The following is a 19,919-nucleotide window of genomic DNA, read 5'->3' as shown; positions in this document are numbered from 1 at the left end:
GTGTTGCAAATATTTCATGTAAATTGCTGTCAAGACATTGTCAATGGACACCGGACCGAGGGAAGAGAGCAAAGGAATTATTTCTCCTTCCTTTTGAGGGAACAAGGGTAGCCAATTGTAATGCATCCTCACCATCAGGATGTTACTCATACTGGCAAATGCTTTGTTAATTCCCAAGTAATCTAAGCCAATGAGAGGATGACAGCGGCGAATATAGAAAATCGAATAAGCATGACGCTATCCTGTTCCACATCACTCAAGGCAGACCCCACCCGAACTACATGCGCCTGAATTACACAAATTTACTCCGCATAATTACATTTGTAACGGATTTCAGCTGCAAGGAAGCAAAATTCCAAGATTCACATAAGGAGCCCTTTCACATTTTTCAAAGCCTTCTTTGCAATCTTAAATTTCTGCTCCAGGGGTTTTCGGCTGCTAATAACGTACTTGCTGACGAAAAATTTGATTCCCGTGCGAAGGGATTCATACTCTGAAGTACCAGCAATACGCGAAAATGCATTCCAAACTAGTGCATCAGAAAACTCAAAAATGGCCTCAAATAGCATCCGGAAATGCATGATTCTTTTTGGAGTTAATTCCACAGCATCACTCAGATCCACTGCTTTTAATACTGCAAGTGAGAGGCTATAAGAGGCGACCATCTGAGCAGTAAATTTTGCTAGGTGCATTGATCTGATCAGTGGCATTGTTTCAAGCTCTTTGAAATGGTCCCAGAGGCAGTACTGTGAGCAATATCAAAAACGAGGTAAGTAAATCCAAAATCAAAAGATAAATTCCACATACGGACGAAATGCATGTTCACCATGTATGCTTGCAATAATTACACCTAGAATTTGTAAGACACCACTTTTCAGTTGTCATGACTTGATCTTCAAAATTGCAGCCACTATCACAAATTATCAACAAAACTAGTTTGGAGCACAGATTTCATGTGATTGATGCGTCTAATGGCTCACATAACTGACAAAGATTGCTCGAGCTATTTCTGAACTGGTGGGGACCCACAGGTTTTATTTTTTCTGAAAAAAGGGGAAAAGGGGGAAAAAGGGGGGGGGGGTGGTTCTGTTCCTTGAGATTCTCAACGTGTAGTGGGAAAAGAACTGCTACTATATGTTTCCCAGTTTGATTTCCCATGAAATTGGCCAAAAAAAAAAAGAAATGAGAAATGATCAGTCAAAAAAATCAACATTGAAGTAAAAACTGGTAATTTTACACACAGCCACACCCTAGCTCAAACTAAGCAAGACAACACTGTTGACCTAAAGGGAAAATTAATTACCTGTAAAGTGAACTTGTGGTTTTTGTCATGCTTACACAACTTATGAGCAAGAACAGTATAATATTTATTAAACACTTTCTCCTGCAAACAACACTCTAGAAGAACGCGGATTATCTCTCTATCCTGGAAACATAGACAGGAGAGTAAGTTGCCCAATCACTTGAGCAGTGTATGATTGAATGAAGAACACAAAGTGAGGCTAACCTGCTTTCCATGTAAATCCAAACTCAAAAGTTTTGCAAAAGCATCTCTGAAGTCTTCCCCACTCATTATTACACAAAAAATTGCCCTTCTAGCATCTGTGTTCATCCTTTGAGCAGCAGCAAGCTGCAGCATTCTCTGGGCCTCCGGAGCTTCCCTGTCAATTTTGCTGGCAACGTCTTCAATTTTGTCACTTGTGGAACCAATATCACCCGACAACCACCATTGACCTTTCTTCTCAGGATCAAGAAGCTTGCTCCATTTTAGACCTCCAATCAGTATATCACCCACTCTCACCTGCATCAAGAATTTAAATAATTTTTGAAACAATCAATTAAGCTTTATAGTGAATATATAAAACAGAAGACTTAATTTTAACTGCACAATCACAAGCACTAGATTGTTAAACACGCAACCCTCATTAAATATGCCCTTCTCAATTAGAATCCCTATACAATGAGAAAAACAGGCAATCTTCTTCTTCTCCTTCTCCGTTCCCGAATGCAGATAACATAGTTGCCAAGACCAAGAAAATATATCTTTGTTCACAAACTCAACCTTTTAAGTACCAAATGACACATGAGTATATCAAAAGAGATACTGTGATAAATGTTCAGGTTTTAAAGAATGAAACACAGATCAACGCTTCAGATAGCTTGTATTAAATGGCAGCAAACTGGTGATTATTGCCCCCGTTGAAGAACATGATCATTTTGTCTAAAGTACCTCTTCAGATGGATCAAAGATATACTGTATAGAGCAGATTTCACAGAACTGCTATACTTGTGAACAACCATCTATAAAGGACAGAAATGTCATTAAGCATATACCTTCTGCAGCCATTTCTTTACTCGAGTATGCTGTACTGTTTCCTCCTTCGGCCTTTTCTTGTTGTTTTTTATATCACACAAAGTTTCAAGCATGAACTCCATCTGCAACAATGACAGAGTTTAAGTATTGAAAAAAGAAGAGGTAAAAATTAAAGGCAACTGCACTCTTTATGGTTATAATAAGAGTACTCTTTTCCCGCTCATATTTGATTGCCCATTTCCAGATGAAGCCTTCAACTCATTTGCTCTTTGCTGAACACTCTGGATAAAGGTCTTCATGCCAACAGGATCATCAGCCCTCACTTTCATCCCACAAGCTGCTTGCAATGACAAGAAGAAATAATGAGATCTCAATTTGAAAGGCCAAATTAAAAAACCTCAGGATTCAGTAACAATGGGTTGACATATTGTAAAGAACAGAATTATTTGAATAAAGCCTGCAGGTAATAGTTCTTTTGTTTCTCAGATCAAAAGTTAAATTACAAGTTAACATAGTAATAATGATTATAATAATAATTGTAGTTGAAAAGCCAGTCATAGTAAGGACAAAGATATGCAAGTTAGCTCTCTCTTCAGCTCCGAGGCAGAGGAACACTGGCTCCTAAAAAAATCTTACTAATAAACAATTAGTACTTCTTAAAGCATCAAATGCAAACCTAGACAGCATTACTTCTAAAGGACTATATGCTGGAAGATGGCATACATTGCAGGATGGTCAAGATTGTAGAAACATCAACCTCTGTCAATCGCTTGCTCAGCATTATCATAAAATCATATACCAAGTCACTGAAACATAACAAGACAAAAGTTACTTCAAGAGATCAATACAATAAAAAGATGAAACAAAGAAACATGCTATCCACTAAATTAATATTCTTGACCAATTCCTTCAACCACAAAGAAAGTGTTAGTCCTAATGGTGACGGCCAGATTGTAGCAGATTCAGCAATTTGCAGGAACTAAAATTTGGCAAAAACTCTACTTTGAATTATTACCCTAGAAGGTGTAGGGCATAGTAGTTCCACACATAAGTGATTTGTTTTCCCTTTTTAAGTAGATATACATTCTTGTTTTCCACCAGAGAAAAATTAAGTTGAAAGAATAAATAAATAAATAAGTAAATAAAAAACCACACACAGTAGCTTTAATCAGCAGAATTTCATGCTGGATTGTGTGTTGCAATTTGGTTGTTGACCCGTGGCAATCACAGGAATAACCTAAAAGCATCAGATAGTGGAAAATATCAATTATTTCTAAGCAGGTAAAGCATGACGGAGAAGAGGTTCAAGGGAGAGTGGAATTTTTGGCTTTTGCAAGTACCCGACCTTGTGCAAACCCCAAATATGTACAGATAGGAAAGCAGAAGAGTCAGATTCCTCAAGGACACATTGTCTTCTTCCAGGTACTCCATCTGGATACAGAAATAAAAATTAAGAAAATTTTCTTGAAAGTGCAGAAATACAAACCAAAATATTCTACAGATACATATAAGTGGTAAAAGCAAGCAAAAAGCCTTATTGTTTATACGTGCTCAATCGGTGCCCTAGATCTTAATCACTACAATGGTAATCTCTTCTTTCTCTTCACAGTCTATATATTCAGTCAGTTATTTCTTTGATGATATTGTTGCTAACCAAAAACTTTCTTTGATGCCAAGATTCATTGACTTTCCAAAGGTTGATTAGACAAAAACTGAATACTAGTAACACATAACAGCTTAAGAAGTTCAGAGCAAGTCATTCACCTCAAAACATTTGGCCAATGAGGCAAGAAGCTTTGCACCAAAATCAATCCCAACCAAACAGGCCATGCCAGCACTGAAAGCCGCAAAAGTAGCAGCATACCTGGACACAGGAATATGGAAAATGATGATACTAAGATAAAAACCAAACCCTGTGTCAACCAACTACATATTTCTTCAACAGCTCAAACAAATCATGTTTTAGAGGCTGCTGGCATTGTTGAAAACTCCATTTGCTGGTTTTCGGGTTAAGAGCCAATCTAACTAAATCTAAACTTCTCGCAACTGGTAACATCTAGTGAGCGATGCAAGTCACTGAGTGAATCCTTCAATTAAGACTGAAATAGTGCAGTGCCCGTGTGTTGTCTAACTGTGTGCGCATGCGCTCATGTGAGAGAGAGAGAGAGAGAGATGAATTTAGGAAAATTCAAACACTTCATGCAGGTCAGTAACCAGGACATATTCTTCCCTCTACTTAAATACATAAGTCATGCTGTGAATAGCACATTGCCAGTTTCCTCAGTTAAAAGGTTCAATCATCTCCAATCACTTGAAGCATTGAGCCTTTTGGCCCTCAATCAAGGGAAGAAATAATTACTCATATTTTCCCTGTATTGGCCACCAACACGTTATATATATATATATATATATATATAACATTTTTGAGGTGAACCTGATAGTTTTTTGGAGCTTTCTACCAAAAAATGTTCATGAAAGTTGCAAAACAAGTTTCACTATGAAACAAAAAAGAAAAGCAAGCAGCCAGAAAATGTCTCTTGCACATACAGTACGAGAGAGAAAACCTAAGGCAAGAGAAAACATCAGAAAGTCAAGGACAAATATTCGCAATACGTAACTGTTCATTGCCACGAGGACCACCAGAACATGATTCCAGAACTTCTTCAATAATAATCTGAGATCCAACACTTCGACCAACGGACTGCAATTAAAGGTAAACAAGAAAGTTGTCATGGCAAATTTAAGCAAGGCACCCCAATAGAATCTCAGAACAAAAGTAGCATATATGCACTAATGGTAATTATACACAACTCACATTGAATTTCAAAAATATACATGTAACTCTGTAGTTTAACATACTCAAAACAGCAGTTGCATGACATGACAGCAAACCTTTCACCTAGGTATGCCCTAACACTTGTGAAATAACAGCAGCGAACTGCATCTATACATTTAAAAGTCACATTTCAAACATCTAGAGCAAAGTACAAAGTAAAACATGCCAGACTAGATGAGCTGAAGGCTATTCGCTAAATGGTTGCCGAAAAATGCGCATTTTATACCCACCACCATCCGATCTAGCAATCACAAGATCAACAAAACCCATACGTGATATTAGGCTGAAGTAGTAAAGTAGTTTCCATTAACACACTGCATATTGCCAACCAATTGGCCACAAAATTTCATACAAAATATAAATTTCATGGTCCTCTCTTACTAACCTATAAAAAAGAAAGGCATATCAAAGTTGAAACTTAATTTTGCAGCCAAGACAACGTTTTGAGAAGGCAAAAGGCAAACAAGAAAGTTCAGTGCATTACCTGGACAATTGTGGATACTTCCCCTGTGATTGATTCCACATTAGATTCAGACAGCCTATTTAGGAGACCTGGAAAACAAGTTGAAACCCATTTAGGACATCAGCCATTAGCATCACAAGATCATAAATCTCTCTCTCTCTCTCTCTCTCACACACACACCATCTTTAAATTGCAAAGAGAACTGCTGTTTCCCAATTTTATACCTCGTACACATCTACGAATTTGAGCATACTCTTCTGATTCATCCTGCACACGAGATCTTAGGTGGGGAGCCACATATTTTGTATTCAACCCTAATGCATGAGACGCTGTAGGCACTCTTTCTGCCACTACATCCAATCCATCATTCTTCACTCGCTCAGATGCTTCAAGAGACATCCCAATCATGCTTTTAGCTTGTTCTTGCTTTGCTGACTTCATCATTCCACTTCTATTTGATAAAGAGCTATTATCAAGGACCTTAGCACGATTGCCCTGGCTTACTACATCTGCAGAATAATCAAGAGCAGAAGAAATACCCTCAAATAAGTTATTCATGCCATCATCATCTCCACGTAATTTCCCATCTTTGACCTTGAGCTTTTTGGAAAGCTTTCTTTCGAATTCTACGTCCTCGTTTGCTGAGAGAGCACCTTTTTGCATTTCCTCCATGCCAAGATATTCTTCAAATTTCGTTTTCCTAGTCCTCTTCTTCTCCTTCCTTGAATCTTTTGATGGAATTAGCTCCAGTGCATTATCCTCCTCCTCACTGTTTGACTGAGAGATTTCTTCGCTGACAGATTCTGTTTCATTTTCTATTTCTTCAGTGCCATATTCTATTTCACTTTCTACCACTTCTTCCGACATGTTCCATTTATCTGGCTTAAACAATGCACCACCATTCTCGAGGCTTTTTATCTCTCTATCGGCCCCCTTAATAGAATCAAAAATTGAAGGAATACCGTCAAGCAACAAATTAATCTCATCATCTAGTCCCCCCAATTTTCCATTTTTCACTTTGAGCTTCTTTGCGAGTTTTCTTTCCAATATCAAATCCTTCTCTGCTGACATACCACTACTTCCCGTTTCCATCTGAAGATACTCGGAAAACTTGGTTTTTGAATTTCTACTTTTCCCTATCTTCTTTCTAGCCACTGAAGGCGCCTCAAAGTCACCGTCCATTCCAGCATCCGAGACCATTAGTATATTGTCTTTATTCTGCGAATGCTCGTTATCATTTTCCAGTTTCCTCCCACATGTGGGCTTCAAATCCAACGAAGCTTTCCTTGATTTGGAGGATTGCTACAGACACAGAAACAGCATGAATAAGCAGCACTAACTGAAAATGCACATAAGAGGCAGAAAACAAATGAAATATAATTCAAACAAACAAATACTCTCTCTCTCTCTCCCTCCTTTATATATATATTTTTGTGGTAAATTACTTTATGTTGGACCCATGAATCAAACTTCTTTTTGTTTTTTGCCAACCGAGCTTCCTTCCTACGCTCCCTCCGGGACTTTTCTCCAGAAGTTTTTTCTGCAGAAGAGAGTCAAAGGCACAAAATTACAATAAAAGCTACTAAAATATTTTGCACGAGAAGCAATTGCTTCTCTGATCATTACAATCTAAATAATACTACTAGAAACAAAAATAAATAAAGATTTACCCATTCAAAAATATTTTTCCCCTCTTTTCGAAGAATTTTATGCTCCTTCACTCAAACTCAATGCAAAGAAAGAGAAATTCAAATTATTCAACTAGAATCGCAAAAATGCTAGCTCAACAAAAGATTGGGATTTCCTTAAAATAAATATATAGAAATTATTAATCAGGTGGCAATTAGTCATCACGTCGTATGAAATTTATCTTTAATTTCAGATGCCACCGCCTATGAAGAGATTCAGAAGAATATTAATCCAAACAGGCACTGGTGAGAAAGGTAGATCGTAGCTTGCAATGAAGATATACTGGTGTTTGAAGTTGGTTAATCGGGATTAGGGTTTAAGCTAGGGTTTTGCGAGCGTCGCCGCGTTGGGGCTGGGGCGGTGAAGAGAACGCAACGAGGAGCCGAGGCCCACAAGTTCATACTACTTCAGAGGCCCCGTACCAGGATTCTCTGACTCTCTAAGCCGCCATCGGAAACGTGACCCATGGTGCGCTATATACGAGAAAAACGTGCTCAGACAAAACCTTCTGTCTCACGACCTCTGTATGTTTACGAATCGAGTTACTAACTGCAAGCCAGCCTGCTCGCTTATGGCTCTGCTCTTTTTTTCTTTTTTTTTTTTGAAATTTTTTTGGGTAAGTAGTGCTTAAGTTTTTAATTATATAAAAGTGAAAGGTCTTGGTTTCAAATTTTCTCACCTGCCAAAAAAAAAAAAATGGCTCTAATTGATAATAATAACAATGACGATGATGATAATAATCAAAATCCAACCTCAATTTGATATAAAGTTTCTTAAAACAATCAAATCTTTGATTTGATATAGAGTTTCTTGAGACAGTCAAATCAAACTCAACTACAATCTCAACCTTATTTAATAAACAAAATCAAAATTTCAGCATAAAACGTTTAACTGGATTGGTCAACAAACAATTAATTCAAGTCTTCCAATCACAAGTATGAAATCGACCAAACAAAAGGAAACAGACATTCGTAACAAAAGGAATTGGAGACATGATGGAATCGATTGCCCAGCATTTGTGGTTTCATATCTCATCATCTCATGTGATGGCTATGCGTGGCCTCAAAGTCCTAATCACAAAACGACAAATTCCGTGCCTTGTTCTAATACATAACCTTTCGTCGCTCTCAGAGTCGGCAAAGGGAATTACTCCAATTCTATGCACCGTCTGTTCCTAGGTTTCAGGAGTTTGTTTAAAAAGCCTTTGATGATCAATTACGTACTCCGCCGAAGACATTATTATTATTATAAGTAGAAACAGACTCCTCATTGCTGCTCAATATTTACGGCTTCGGGAAACATCGTCCTTGTATTTGCTGCTACTGTTTATTGCAATTTTTCTTGCTGCAGTAACAGTTGGGTAGGAGTCAAACCAAAGGGTAGGGGTAGGGGTAGGGGACACCTTAGGTAAAATAAAACACAATATGCCAATAGGATTTGCAGTAGCCACGTAATCCTGCTGCCAATTATGCATGGAAGAAGAAAGAACGATTCATAGAGAGAGCATGTAGCTTGCTCGTTGCAGTTTTTAGACATGCCCACGACGCGTACGATGCGAATCAAACTGTGTGACCATGAGGACTGCATTGTTCCGCCAGGGCCAGGCAAACGATATCTGGTCACCAAAAGAGTTCACACGATTTCCACCGCTTAGAAAAGAAAGAGACTATATATCAAATTAAACTTGACCAACAAAAATTCTAAGCATTCGGGTTCATTTACATGAAACTATTTACAATATCGTAGTTATGTAGATCGTCTCGTGTAAAGTTTTGCAACATGAAATGGTTCCTCTTTACAAAATTCTTGAAACTGTGTCTTTTACTGTTACCAGCAGACCACCATCAGATTTACCTCATAAATACCTCCTTCAATCTGCATAAAAATGGAGCACAAACAAAGCGATGAGTATATGATCTATCTATCAACAAACTGCTCTTCAAAGAAGAATCAGTACGACTTTCCACCAGTTAACTGACCAAATGAACCGCGATACTTTATACCATGCAATGCTACTATAAAAGAAAATTATTTGAACAATGAAAAAGGCTGACTTAACCTACATCTTCTGTACATGCCACTATGCCCAAAGTAGTTAGCTTGTTGCCTCATCTGCAACGACAGACAGAGATTCATCAGGAAATTAGTTTTTCTAATAAAATCTCGCTTAAACAATTTTTCTGTTGGGATTCGTCACTAAAGAGCTTTAGTTGAACTATGTCATACGATTTAACTGAATAAAATCAAAGTAAAAGGGAACTAAAGACATTTAAGTTATAAACCCGAATAGAATATGTAAATTTTTCCAACAAAGAACAGGTCCACCCTTTTTATGTTTTGACACGGCCATGCATCAAGAGTTCCATCAACTTATCTTGCAACCATATCCAATGCATTAGTCAACTAACTCTCCCGGAATAAGATGCATCTGAGAAAATCATGTCAAACTAGATCAAACTACAATACATTCTTGTTCCTTGTTCTCTCCAAGACGAGCTTTAAAAGTCAAAACAATTTAAGAACGAGACTTCTTGACAAAATTGAGCACAAACCGGTCACTGCACTCCCTCACAACACTCTTCTTAAGATTTTAATATTCAATTTAGATGGCAAAGAAGATAATACAATCTACGCAAAATCTTGATTATTAATGCAACAATAAATGAGAGAGCAAGAAGGGTTTTATACCACGACATGAGGATTATCTTCAAACCCATAGGATGTTTCTGGTTCTGGAACAAATTAAGCAAAAAGAGTATAATGTCAAAACGGTATAGTCTTTCCTGGAGGACAAAACCTTATCAAACAACACATTTTAGCTTACCAAGTATATGACGGGTCCGTGGCTGCTGGGAGTACGGCAAAGATACCAAACCAACAGGATGGGAAACAGCACTGGAGATCATAGGAAAAGATAGATCATCATCCAAAGAGAAATCAACGATACAGCTTGCCCTCAAGAAGCAGCAAAAAAAGCAAAGCAATTTCACAGGAATACTTGAACAAAACTTTGAGTATCACATCAACTGGGGAGAAAAATTGAATCTGGCTAAGTATACCTTGGACTTCTAGACAAATGAGGAGTGTCCATATATCTGTGAGGGAACCCTCTGGGATCTGAAGGAAGGAGGCGGCTTCCCTGCATGTGTAATTTGACCATATAAGACATAAACCAAAGCAACAACATCCTCATACAAACGGTTTTCGAAAAGGGCATCATATGTGCAATATATGGCATTCAGGGAATATACCAAAGCAGAAAGTGGTCCCTCGCCTCCAGGAAGAGCATACTGATAATTCAGGTTAGACAATCCTGCAGAAGCTATATTATACAACTTCAGAAAGGTTAGGGGCAAAAAAAGAAGGAAATGAAGTGCTCTTTTTCATATTGCATGAGATGGAAAAACTACTAAAACAGATAATAGAAGTATCTAAACCCGGAAAGCACCAAAACAATAGCAAACAGATAAAAATCACAAATCAAATCAATGGAAACGTAATAGGTTATGGAAATTTAGAAACCTCCCCATATAATATCACACATTGCCCTTTGTATGTTTAGCATCATCAGTGTTACAGCATTAAATTAAAATGGGCCTCATGTACATTTATAATTTAGCATACAAGTGAAACAGGTTGACCCTCAAAACGATACAAAGAAAAGTAGTATGGCAACAAACTTATGTCTTGTTTGGATTGCTTGTTTCCGTCAGAAAATATTTTCGTTTTCCGTGATCACATTTCCGTATTACCTTTTTCCCTCACATATATCAAATCACTACAGTAATTTTTCCATGAAAAATGACGGAAAATGCAATCCAAACACAACCATTAAAAACACAACATCGTGAAATAGCAATGCTCATACCTCGTTGTCTCTGTCCTGCTAAGGCTTGCTGTCTTAGGAGCAGTAACAGTTCATCAGTAGCAGAAGCAGTCCTATTAACTCTAGTACCTTCAAGATTACTGGTGGCAGGTTTTCCCTTTTTTCTTGGTTCACGAACTTTTATGATGGCTATAGCAAAGAAAGCCAAAAGTAACAAGAAACTGTTAAACAGATGTTATAAATATAAGGAGTCTCATATCATACAATGCAAGAGCTTTTCCTGCTCTGCATTGAGATGTAAATAAAACAGTCACATAAGCAATGGTCTTTAAAAGGTGCTTAGCAAACTGAAAAATATAGATCCCAGAAAGTAATAGTTCAATGTTGAAAAAAGTGTTCCATGCAGTGATAGTTCACTTTTGGGGCTAGCACCATTTATATTATACCAAGGAACTCCAAACTTTACATTAGAGGAAATGAATATAAAAAAATATGAAAAGGAAAATTAGCAGAATCAAAAGGATAGCAGAAAAATAAGCACAGCATGATGTTCGGTTGTTCGAAGGCGGGTCACTTGTAAATCATACTTTCAGCCCAACTTCCTTGCGCACACACAAAAAGGACCAAAGGTCTTCTGAGGTTGAGCTGTTCTCTATCATAAATAACTTCCCTCCAAAATAAGTTCTGAAAGTTTTTACCACAAACCAACCAAATTTCCAAACTAGCAACTTAAAGAAAGGCTCTTCTCATTCAAATTCCTGCTGGTGATGAAGGATCAAATACACATGCTCCATTTTCCAGTATAAGCAGGCAAGCATGTTACCAAAAGATCCAAGTTCACCAATGCAATAATTCTATGACATACTGATTGCCTTCAGATGACTTTCCAGATATTAATTTCCTTAACCTGCTCCCTGATTGTATGTGATGCCTTAAACAATGTGTGTCACGATAAATAAGTTACAGCTTTAACCTTTTTGAATGACAAACCTTCAGTTGGAATCCTCTAAAAACAAATGTCTCTTTAGTTGATTTTCTACAATCAGACCAGTAATCAATCTTTAAACATCTTTCTTTTGTTCTTTTTAATATCTCACTATAACATACTCTCTCTAGTAAGATAATGCAAAATGAAAACCTACAACATTCCGCCCTTTTGCCAATTATCACTCCACACTACTCTCTCTCTCTCTCCCTCCCTCCCTCCCTCCCTCCCTCTCTCTCTCTCCGTCTCACACACACACACACACAAAATCACTTACTCTCACACACACAATGACAGACCCAAAGATATTGGAGAACCCATAATATTTGTGGATATGCAATAAACTAGGTCTGTACAATAGGTAATCATGACTACACCATGGTAGATGGAATTTTCTGGCAAAATTGTCTTACTTCAGTCCATTCTCTTTGAGAATAGAAGGTACTGTGTCCTTAAGAACAATAATGTTACCATTTCTGATTCGCTACTTTGTGATTTTTAAGCACAAATTTAGAAAGAACGTAGCAGAATCTCAGACAAAATTACTTGATTACTAAATCCAACCAACAATGTCAAGTAACTTGCATAGTTCTAAATTTAATTTTTTTAAAAATGCAACACTGTTCTGCATTATAGAATTGATCAGGTCTTTACAAAGTCTTAGGCAACTAAAGATGTATACTTGTATACCCAAGTCTGAGAAGGTAAAACATGTATGGAGAATGGAGAGGAAAACAAAATTAAAGCTGACTAAAAGCCTCTAAGACAGCTCATACCATACAAGTTCCACAAATGAACGTAAACAAAAATGACAAGAAATCTCACTTCAACCTGCAAAGATATAGGTCCAATAACCTACCCCTCTAATATATCTTTCATAGGTTCAGTCTAAATTAACATTAAAAATGCACCCTTGTGTATATCACTGCATTCTTTTCCAAACAATCCTCTTGAGTATAAATGTCATCAAACTATGCAGCCAAGCATAAGTTTTAGAAAATTAAAAGAGATGCTATCAAAAATAAGGTACACCAATCAACCATTCTTATTATGACATCATAGATCAACTAGCAAAGCTAGATATCTTGATGATGAACATTAAAGACAATTGTATCTTGAATCAAGTTCATAAGGGTAACCAGTATTTATAGAATTAAATGCTACATAATTACCTTTCAAACTTGATATGCATGGTAACCAAGGTCTAAAACCCTAAATAAAACACATTAATTTCATCATAAACAAGTCTGCACAAACAAAGAAATGGGCATGAAAAAATGATTAAACCACTTACATTCAGAAGCCTTTCGCTTTTCATTAAGCTCCTTTCCAGTTGTACCAGAGACGTGCTTCCTTTGCATGCCTTTCAGATTGGGTTTTGCAAGAGATACTTTCACCCTTAACTGAAACATGTGAATGCACAGAGAGATTAATTCTAAGAAAGTATGCAAGTGTCTGCATATTGTATACTGAATATACAGCCAGAAACCTCAGTGCCTTCATCATCCAATTGCCCACGGCTAAATGCCTGAACACATGCAAGAGCAGCCTCCCGCACTGCATAATTGACAAATGCAAAATCTTTCCTCTTAGAGGAAGGGAGATTCTTAGCAAGAGAAATGCTCTCAATTTCACCAAATCTTCTGAAGAAGCCCATGACTTTCTCTTCATCCCACGAGGATGGCAGATATTCAGCATAAATTGATTTCACCTAAACAGAGATAAATTAAGTCCACATTAATATAATATCATGGTATTAGTACATAGATTTGGTTGCAGATATGAATTACTATTGAACAAACAAATAGGAAGCATATTAAGATCAATTCATTCTCTAGAGGCTTAATATTCAGGATTAATTTTGTAAGATCCCATTCACATTATCAATATCAAAACTGTTAACATCATTCACAATTGGATATTGAGATAGGAATCATACATGGGGCACATAAGTTATTCCAACAAAACTGACCTTTAGCATGTCTTCTTCTTTTGGCTCTACTAAAGGTTGTGCCCATGCAACTTTCATCTTCATCTGATTAATAAAAACATCATGCTTTTGGAGTTTACTTAAGGCAATTTGAGCATCTTTACTGGTCTCAAATTCAATAAATGCAAAGCCACGATTTTGCTCAAAGTTACTGGGATCAGTCATAACTGTAACTTTGTCAATTTTCTCAATCCTGGCATCCTTCAACAGTTTAACCACCTGCCAAAAAATCTCTTTCAGATTTTGTCACTCTCGCATAAAGGAGTTTACATGATTAGAAGGAAACACAGTAGCTTACATCTTCATTTTTCCACATCTTGTTGATATTCCCAAGATATATTGTGTCATTCCCCGCTACAGGTCGTACACCGCACTGCTTCCCACAAATCTAATATTCTCACAAAATTGTATAAAGTCACTTACAAGGAGATTTCCACAGGATAACAACATAACCAAGACTTTACAGACCAAGCAAAGACAACTGACAACTTCTCATCTCAGAAAACAGTCATGATCACATTGATGTGATCCAGAGGGGAAATTTTAGTCATATGATAGTCACAACATTCGAGAGTTACAAGGAATTTGCAGCACATCATAAGCAAAAATATCATGCAGTAACTCAATGAGTCGACATTAAAATAACTTCTCAATCTATCCAGCTATGGATTAGAACACAACAAATCTTTCAGCCTCTCTATCCCAAGTCATTGCATAAAGGTCCATACAATATTTCATTTAACTCTTCCCTATATGACGTTGCATATTATAATCCTAAAACAAGTATAAGCCTCATTCTTTATTCGAAAGAAAACGCCAGCTGCTAAATACAGCACTGAGCCTTTCAAAATTAGAACTACAGATATATGGTTCACTTCCAACAAGTAAAATGTATGCTTGCATTCAGCATTTCCAAATAATTTAGTTGGTCAACATTTTCAAAGGTCAAATCCTGGAGTGCAGGATATATATATATATATCAATAAATAGTGAAATTTTCCTCTCTAATCACTATATATGTGTCCTTAGTAACTCTAGCTCGGAATCACATTGAAAATTCAACTTCCTATAGCATGGGAACTAATAAAGCAGTACCGGAGAAGAAATAGTTTATCCTTATGTCAAAATGATTTAATCTAGATGCTAATTTCAAATGTAAAGTAATAAATGTATAAGGTATAAACTAGGATTACTTTGATTGCAGAATATTTTTCCAAAGCCTTCTTGGCATCAGCAGCTGAAGCAAAGCGTAAGAAAGCAAAGCCCTTGTTTTTTCCCGTATTAGCATTCATCACCAGCCTCACTTCTGTAACCTGACCAACCTGTTCAAATACTTTCCTAATATCCTCCTCCCTCGTATCCTTGTCCAACCCACCAAGAAAAACTTCAGTTCTACGCCTCTTCTTCCGCTCCAAGGCCTCCATTTCCTCGCTCAATGGTACTCCTCCATTCAACCCAACATCATTGTTTTCAACTACTTCCTTCACTACCTCCCCACCCTCACCCCCTAGTGCCTCCGTTTCCAAACTTGATGCAACTCCTCCATTCAACCCAACATCATTGTTTTCAACTACTTCCTTCACTACCTCCCCACACTCTCCCCCTAATGCCTCCGTTTCCAAACTTGATGCAACTCCTCCATTCAACCCAACATCATTGTTCTCGACCAGTTCCGAAACCAGCTCTTTTCCCTCTCCCTGTCTCTGTTTGACAAACCCTGTGTTCAGGTCCGCGACCAAGTCTCCACTTTCCATTTTGACAAATTTTACATCCTGATTTTTAAGCTCGCCTTGAATCCCTTGACTTTCCTTTCCAGCATTTTGGCCAGCAACCAAAACTTCTGATACGTGTTTGCCACTAGAAACGCATAACTCCTCCTCATCTTCACCTTTTACACTACTCTTAAAAGAAGGACTAGTCTTGATACAGTCAATTGCTTCCACTTTAACTTCTTTCAAGTCTTCACTCTTAACTTCCGATGCAACAGAAGCATCAGCTTTATACGTCTCAGTCTGCACAGAGAGAGTTTCACCAAGATCAATCATTTCCACCTCCGTTATTCCCAACTCATTCTTGCTCGAATTGCCAACATTATCCATTGGTTTGATTTCCTTCTCAATATTAGGACTAGTCTTGATACTTTTCGTTGGTTGCAGTTGCATTTCTTTCAAGTTTTCATTCTCAACTTCCAATCCAACATTCTCATCAAGCTTAGAAGTTTCTGTGTCCGTAGAAGCAGTGGCCAAAGGATCAAGCTTTTCACACCCCGTAACTTCATTTCGCTCGTTCCAATTGCCGACATTTTGCACTCCCCCGACTTCCTCATTCACCACACCACCCTTAACAACCCTTTTGGGCACTCTCCTCTTCACGATCTTCTTCACAATCCTTACTTTCTTCTTCACTTTCCTTGTCCTACTTTCGCCCTCCTTCCTTACCTCATCAGCTCCCATTGCCGCCACGTCAACCTCAGAGGCTTCATTTTCACCTTTCCCTTCTCTTCCAGTTCCAGCGTCACCCCTCATTTCATCCCCACAACTTCCAACTACCCCTCCTTCCTCATCAGCCTTACTACAACTGCTTATCCCGGCCACCGAAGAGACTGAATTCGCTCTATTGCTCTCCTGAGCTTTATCTTCGACAGCAATTTTTTTTGCCGACGACATAGCCAACACTTCTCCCTGGGGTTCCGCATCTAAATTAGAACGAGAGCTTGCCGAGGTCGATGATTTTTCTAGTTTCGGGTTGGCGTCGTTTAGATGTAATCCCGGGGATGATGTGGCAATGGCGGCGCCGGCGGAGAGAAGCGGAGGATAATGAAGGGAGTCATGGGGCGAAGCTGAGAGAGAAGGTTTAAGGGTTGACGCGCATTTGGAGGGGACGCTTTCACAAGAGGTGGTCTTCTTAAGGGTTCGCCGGGGTGGCAAAGATTTGGAAGCCATTCGTACGACGTCGTCCTGGTCAGTCTTCCAGGAGTAACGCCGATGAAAGAGAGCTTTAGTGCAGAGCAGATATCAGAAGAAGCTGTAGAAAATGCGGTGGTGACGACTGACGACGCATGACACATCAGCAAAATCGGTGAAGACATACGAGCGTGCAGGGACAGAAGGTAATTTCGGGGATTTGAAGCGGCACGGACGATAGAGCTTAAGAAGGACAAAACAATCTACTAGAGTAATATGTTTGCGTCCAGCTAAGCACGGTCATAAAATTTGGCAGGATAATTTCGTAGGGACAAGGGGCAGGGACGGTAATGGCTATGATTTTGGTCAAAAAATTTTATGTGGTCCAAATCACAAGTTGTGTATTAATTTTTACATCGTGTATGGGATCCGTAAAATTTTGTACTAAAGTTACACGCTATTGAAAATGACTAAAATCGCTGGAAACGGTTGCAGGTGCAACCGTCCGTGCCCCTTGTCCATTTCGGAACGTAGATATGTTGTCTCTAGAGCTGTCAACGGGCCGGGTGCAGTTCGGGATTCATTATTTCGGACCCGGACCCGAATTACTATATCGGAACCGGATCCGACCCGTTTATCCGACGGGTCTTTTATTCTATGTTCCGGATCCAGATCCGGCGAGTCTCGGATCCGGGTCGGGTCTACCCGCACAAATTTAGCAAAATTTATAATTTCTAATAAAAATGAGAAAAAATATATATTTGTAAACTAATTTCTAACTAATGCAAAGAAAAAAATAAATAAGAAAAGAAATCAAATTGACTTTACTCAAATACATCACCCTAATCAAATTATATTGATAAATATATATTTTTTAAATTATTAATTCATTTATATCCGGATCTGGGTCTAATACGGGGCGGAATACTATATTCCGTATCCGACCCGTTTTTTTGTTTGACAAAACGGATCCGGATCCAGATCCGAAAAACGGAATTAAATTCATACCCATACTCGCAATAATTTCACGGATCCGATCCGGATCCGGGTCTAGATCCGACCCGTTGGCAGGCATCAATGATGACATAATAAATGCCAAAGCAAAAATTTTAATTGATGCTTTAAATACGTGGATTGCCACTTAAAACAATCATAATGTGGCATGAGATACAACATTACGTGGTAAAAAAAAGTGTGTATGAGGTGAGACAATTTTTCTCCATTACGCACCTAATAAATTATTTTCAAAAATCAACATTGTTTCATAACACATTTCACCACTTGGTATAAATATACATAAAATTTTGTATGAAATTAACTAGTTTTTGTAGTCTAGTTAATCATTATAAAATTGTTCACAAATTTGATATTCATTTTTATCTTTAAAATGTTTCGTGTAAATTGAAAGACAGAATATTCTCAAAAGAATACTATGTCATTTTTTTAGTATGTTGTTGATGTACAGATCAAAAGAAAAGCAATGACACGATTGGGTGATTTTATAAAATCATATATAGTAATTTAGATATAAATATAAGGAAAGATCGATGGGGAGAAATCCAGGATCCTAACCCTGCAAAACTTCTACTAGATTTTTTTTTTTTTTTTGTCTTTTCCAATTAGAATTCAATGAATAAATTATTGTAGCTCAGAAAATAGGAACCCACCACTGCGCCAAGTCTCAGGAACAAGGTACATTACGTTACAATTACAAACTAATATTTCTTTATTAGCACACAAGGCAAAAGAACAAACAGTAAGATACTAGCTAGTATTTTGGATTACCATTGTAGGCAACAAATCTCAAGCATTTACTGCAATAACGAATTTCTTACTATCTAGGAGCAATAAGCATCTCATCGACGAGTTTTTTTTTTTTTTTTTTTTAATCTTCAACAATGGTAGATTTGTACATATATAGAACGAAAGCCACGAGAGCAGCCAGCAAAGCCACCGGCATTCCAACATTCAAAGCAATATTTGCGAGTTGCTTTCCTCTCGAAACTGTTGTTTCTTCCCCTTCTGTAACAGTCCCGTTGCTCTTTCCTGACGCAGTAGCAATGGGAGTTCCGGACGGCACGATGATGCTATCCTTTTCCTCGCCAGGTTTTTGAGGAGGTTGCGTGGCTTGACCTTCTTCTGGACCTGCTTGTGGTTTTGCGGTTGGGTCAAGAGTGCTACCTTTCTGTTCTGGGACTGCAGCTGCATTAACGTTTTTAGTCATTTTGATGCACAGCTGGCCGGCCGAAAATTTGGCTTGAATTGCATTGGTATTGCAGTTCCTAGCAACCACAACTTCCTTGTAAAATTTGCTCCCTTTTGTTGAACTCAATTTACGTTCCCCGGAAATTTTCAGGATTCCACGATTGTTGATGTGCACCCTGAGCTGTTCTTTTTTGAAGTCTGGTAAACAGGTCAAGGAACGAAAGAGAGAAGCGAAATGACGTCTAAGTTCATTATGGAATCAATAGCTTTTCTCGCCAAATCATTGAAATTCAATGCCAGACTAGTAATATGAAAGTCTGTTCTTGTTTAAGATCATGATTTCCGATAGGAAATTATCTTGAATATCACAAGATACACATTCGCGAGATTTTTTAAAAGAAGAAGAAGAAGAAGTAGAACAGAATAAGGCACCTGTGTGTCATTCCAATACTACCTGGGAGATGGACTAGCAGAGTGTCACAGGCTTCTTCGCGTTGCCATCTACAGAAAGGTTCGAATTCTTCGTAAGAAAGGCGGGCAGTAGATCCAGTTTTGGCTTCCATTATCAGCTGTCCTTTACTCGTATTATTAGAAATATTGGTAACCACAATTTACAACTGCTGTCTGCTAAGCGATGAAGATGAAGGCGGTCCTGTCTGTGTACTTTATATATATATATATGGAAGAAGATTAGGCCTTAGACGAAGG

General features: G+C 37.9%; 3 protein-coding genes across 7 annotated transcripts; all 3 read right to left on the bottom strand.

Moving 5' to 3' along the window:
• Positions 1-64: 64 nt before the first annotated feature.
• On the bottom strand, positions 65-7,750 carry LOC113691750 (uncharacterized). 2 transcript variants are annotated; one of them, XM_027210046.2, is made up of 13 exons: positions 7,284-7,750; positions 7,059-7,153; positions 5,838-6,915; positions 5,635-5,702; positions 4,933-5,015; positions 4,079-4,178; positions 3,660-3,745; positions 3,038-3,120; positions 2,524-2,651; positions 2,335-2,436; positions 1,508-1,801; positions 1,304-1,426; positions 65-746 (listed from the first exon to the last, which is right to left on the bottom strand). In XM_027210046.2, the coding sequence occupies exons 1-13, from the start codon at positions 7,285-7,287 to the stop codon at positions 363-365; spliced, it is 2,628 nt and encodes an 875-aa protein (XP_027065847.1). In that variant the 5' UTR covers positions 7,288-7,750; the 3' UTR covers positions 65-362. The 2 variants fall into 2 exon arrangements, with proteins under 2 accessions (XP_027065847.1, XP_027065848.1); XM_027210047.2 differs by lacking the exon at positions 1,304-1,426 and having other exon boundaries at positions 7,284-7,421.
• A 1,202-nt stretch (positions 7,751-8,952) lies between these two features.
• Positions 8,953-17,190, bottom strand: LOC140008384 (uncharacterized). Of its 4 annotated transcripts, none has more exons than XM_072052480.1 (12): positions 15,297-17,190; positions 14,402-14,491; positions 14,086-14,322; positions 13,603-13,824; positions 13,408-13,516; positions 11,171-11,317; positions 10,554-10,624; positions 10,362-10,441; positions 10,127-10,197; positions 9,991-10,034; positions 9,366-9,414; positions 8,953-9,177 (listed from the first exon to the last, which is right to left on the bottom strand). In XM_072052480.1, the coding sequence occupies exons 1-12, from the start codon at positions 17,043-17,045 to the stop codon at positions 9,173-9,175; spliced, it is 2,874 nt and encodes a 957-aa protein (XP_071908581.1). In that variant the 5' UTR covers positions 17,046-17,190; the 3' UTR covers positions 8,953-9,172. The 4 variants fall into 4 exon arrangements, with proteins under 4 accessions (XP_071908581.1, XP_071908583.1, XP_071908582.1 ...); XM_072052482.1 differs by having other exon boundaries at positions 10,554-10,615; XM_072052481.1 differs by lacking the exon at positions 9,366-9,414.
• A 1,562-nt stretch (positions 17,191-18,752) lies between these two features.
• LOC113691505 (uncharacterized) lies at positions 18,753-19,910 on the bottom strand. The gene is made up of 2 exons (XM_027209657.2): positions 19,666-19,910; positions 18,753-19,409 (listed from the first exon to the last, which is right to left on the bottom strand). The coding sequence occupies exons 1-2, from the start codon at positions 19,772-19,774 to the stop codon at positions 18,892-18,894; spliced, it is 627 nt and encodes a 208-aa protein (XP_027065458.1). The 5' UTR covers positions 19,775-19,910; the 3' UTR covers positions 18,753-18,891.
• Between the last annotated feature and the right edge of the window lie 9 nt (positions 19,911-19,919).

Source organism: Coffea arabica, chromosome 6c (assembly GCF_036785885.1).
Source record: "Coffea arabica cultivar ET-39 chromosome 6c, Coffea Arabica ET-39 HiFi, whole genome shotgun sequence".
NCBI lineage: Eukaryota > Viridiplantae > Streptophyta > Magnoliopsida > Gentianales > Rubiaceae > Coffea > Coffea arabica.
Note: the sequence above shows the minus strand (reverse complement) of the source record. Positions and strands in the feature narration are given on the sequence as shown.

What these genes read in the sequence shown, in the direction of transcription:
- LOC113691750 (XM_027210046.2), bottom strand. An exon ending in AATTCGTAGATGTGTACGAG is followed by an intron (nt 5,703 to 5,837) that starts GTATAAAATTGG and finishes CTTGTTTTCCAG; the next exon opens with GTCTCCTAAATAGGCTGTCT. An exon ending in TGGATTTACATGGAAAGCAG is followed by an intron (nt 1,427 to 1,507) that starts GTTAGCCTCACT and finishes CTATGTTTCCAG; the next exon opens with GATAGAGAGATAATCCGCGT.
- LOC140008384 (XM_072052480.1), bottom strand. Translation starts at nt 17,045, where the DNA reads ATGGCTTCCAAATCTTTGCCACCCCGGCGAACCCTTAAGAAGACCACC. An exon ending in AAAGCGAAAGGCTTCTGAAT is followed by an intron (nt 11,318 to 13,407) that starts GTAAGTGGTTTA and finishes TCTTTGCTATAG; the next exon opens with CCATCATAAAAGTTCGTGAA. An exon ending in CATTTGTCTAGAAGTCCAAG is followed by an intron (nt 10,198 to 10,361) that starts GTATACTTAGCC and finishes TATGATCTCCAG; the next exon opens with TGCTGTTTCCCATCCTGTTG.
- LOC113691505 (XM_027209657.2), bottom strand. Translation starts at nt 19,774, where the DNA reads ATGGAAGCCAAAACTGGATCTACTGCCCGCCTTTCTTACGAAGAATTC. An exon ending in TCTGCTAGTCCATCTCCCAG is followed by an intron (nt 19,410 to 19,665) that starts GTAGTATTGGAA and finishes CCTGTTTACCAG; the next exon opens with ACTTCAAAAAAGAACAGCTC.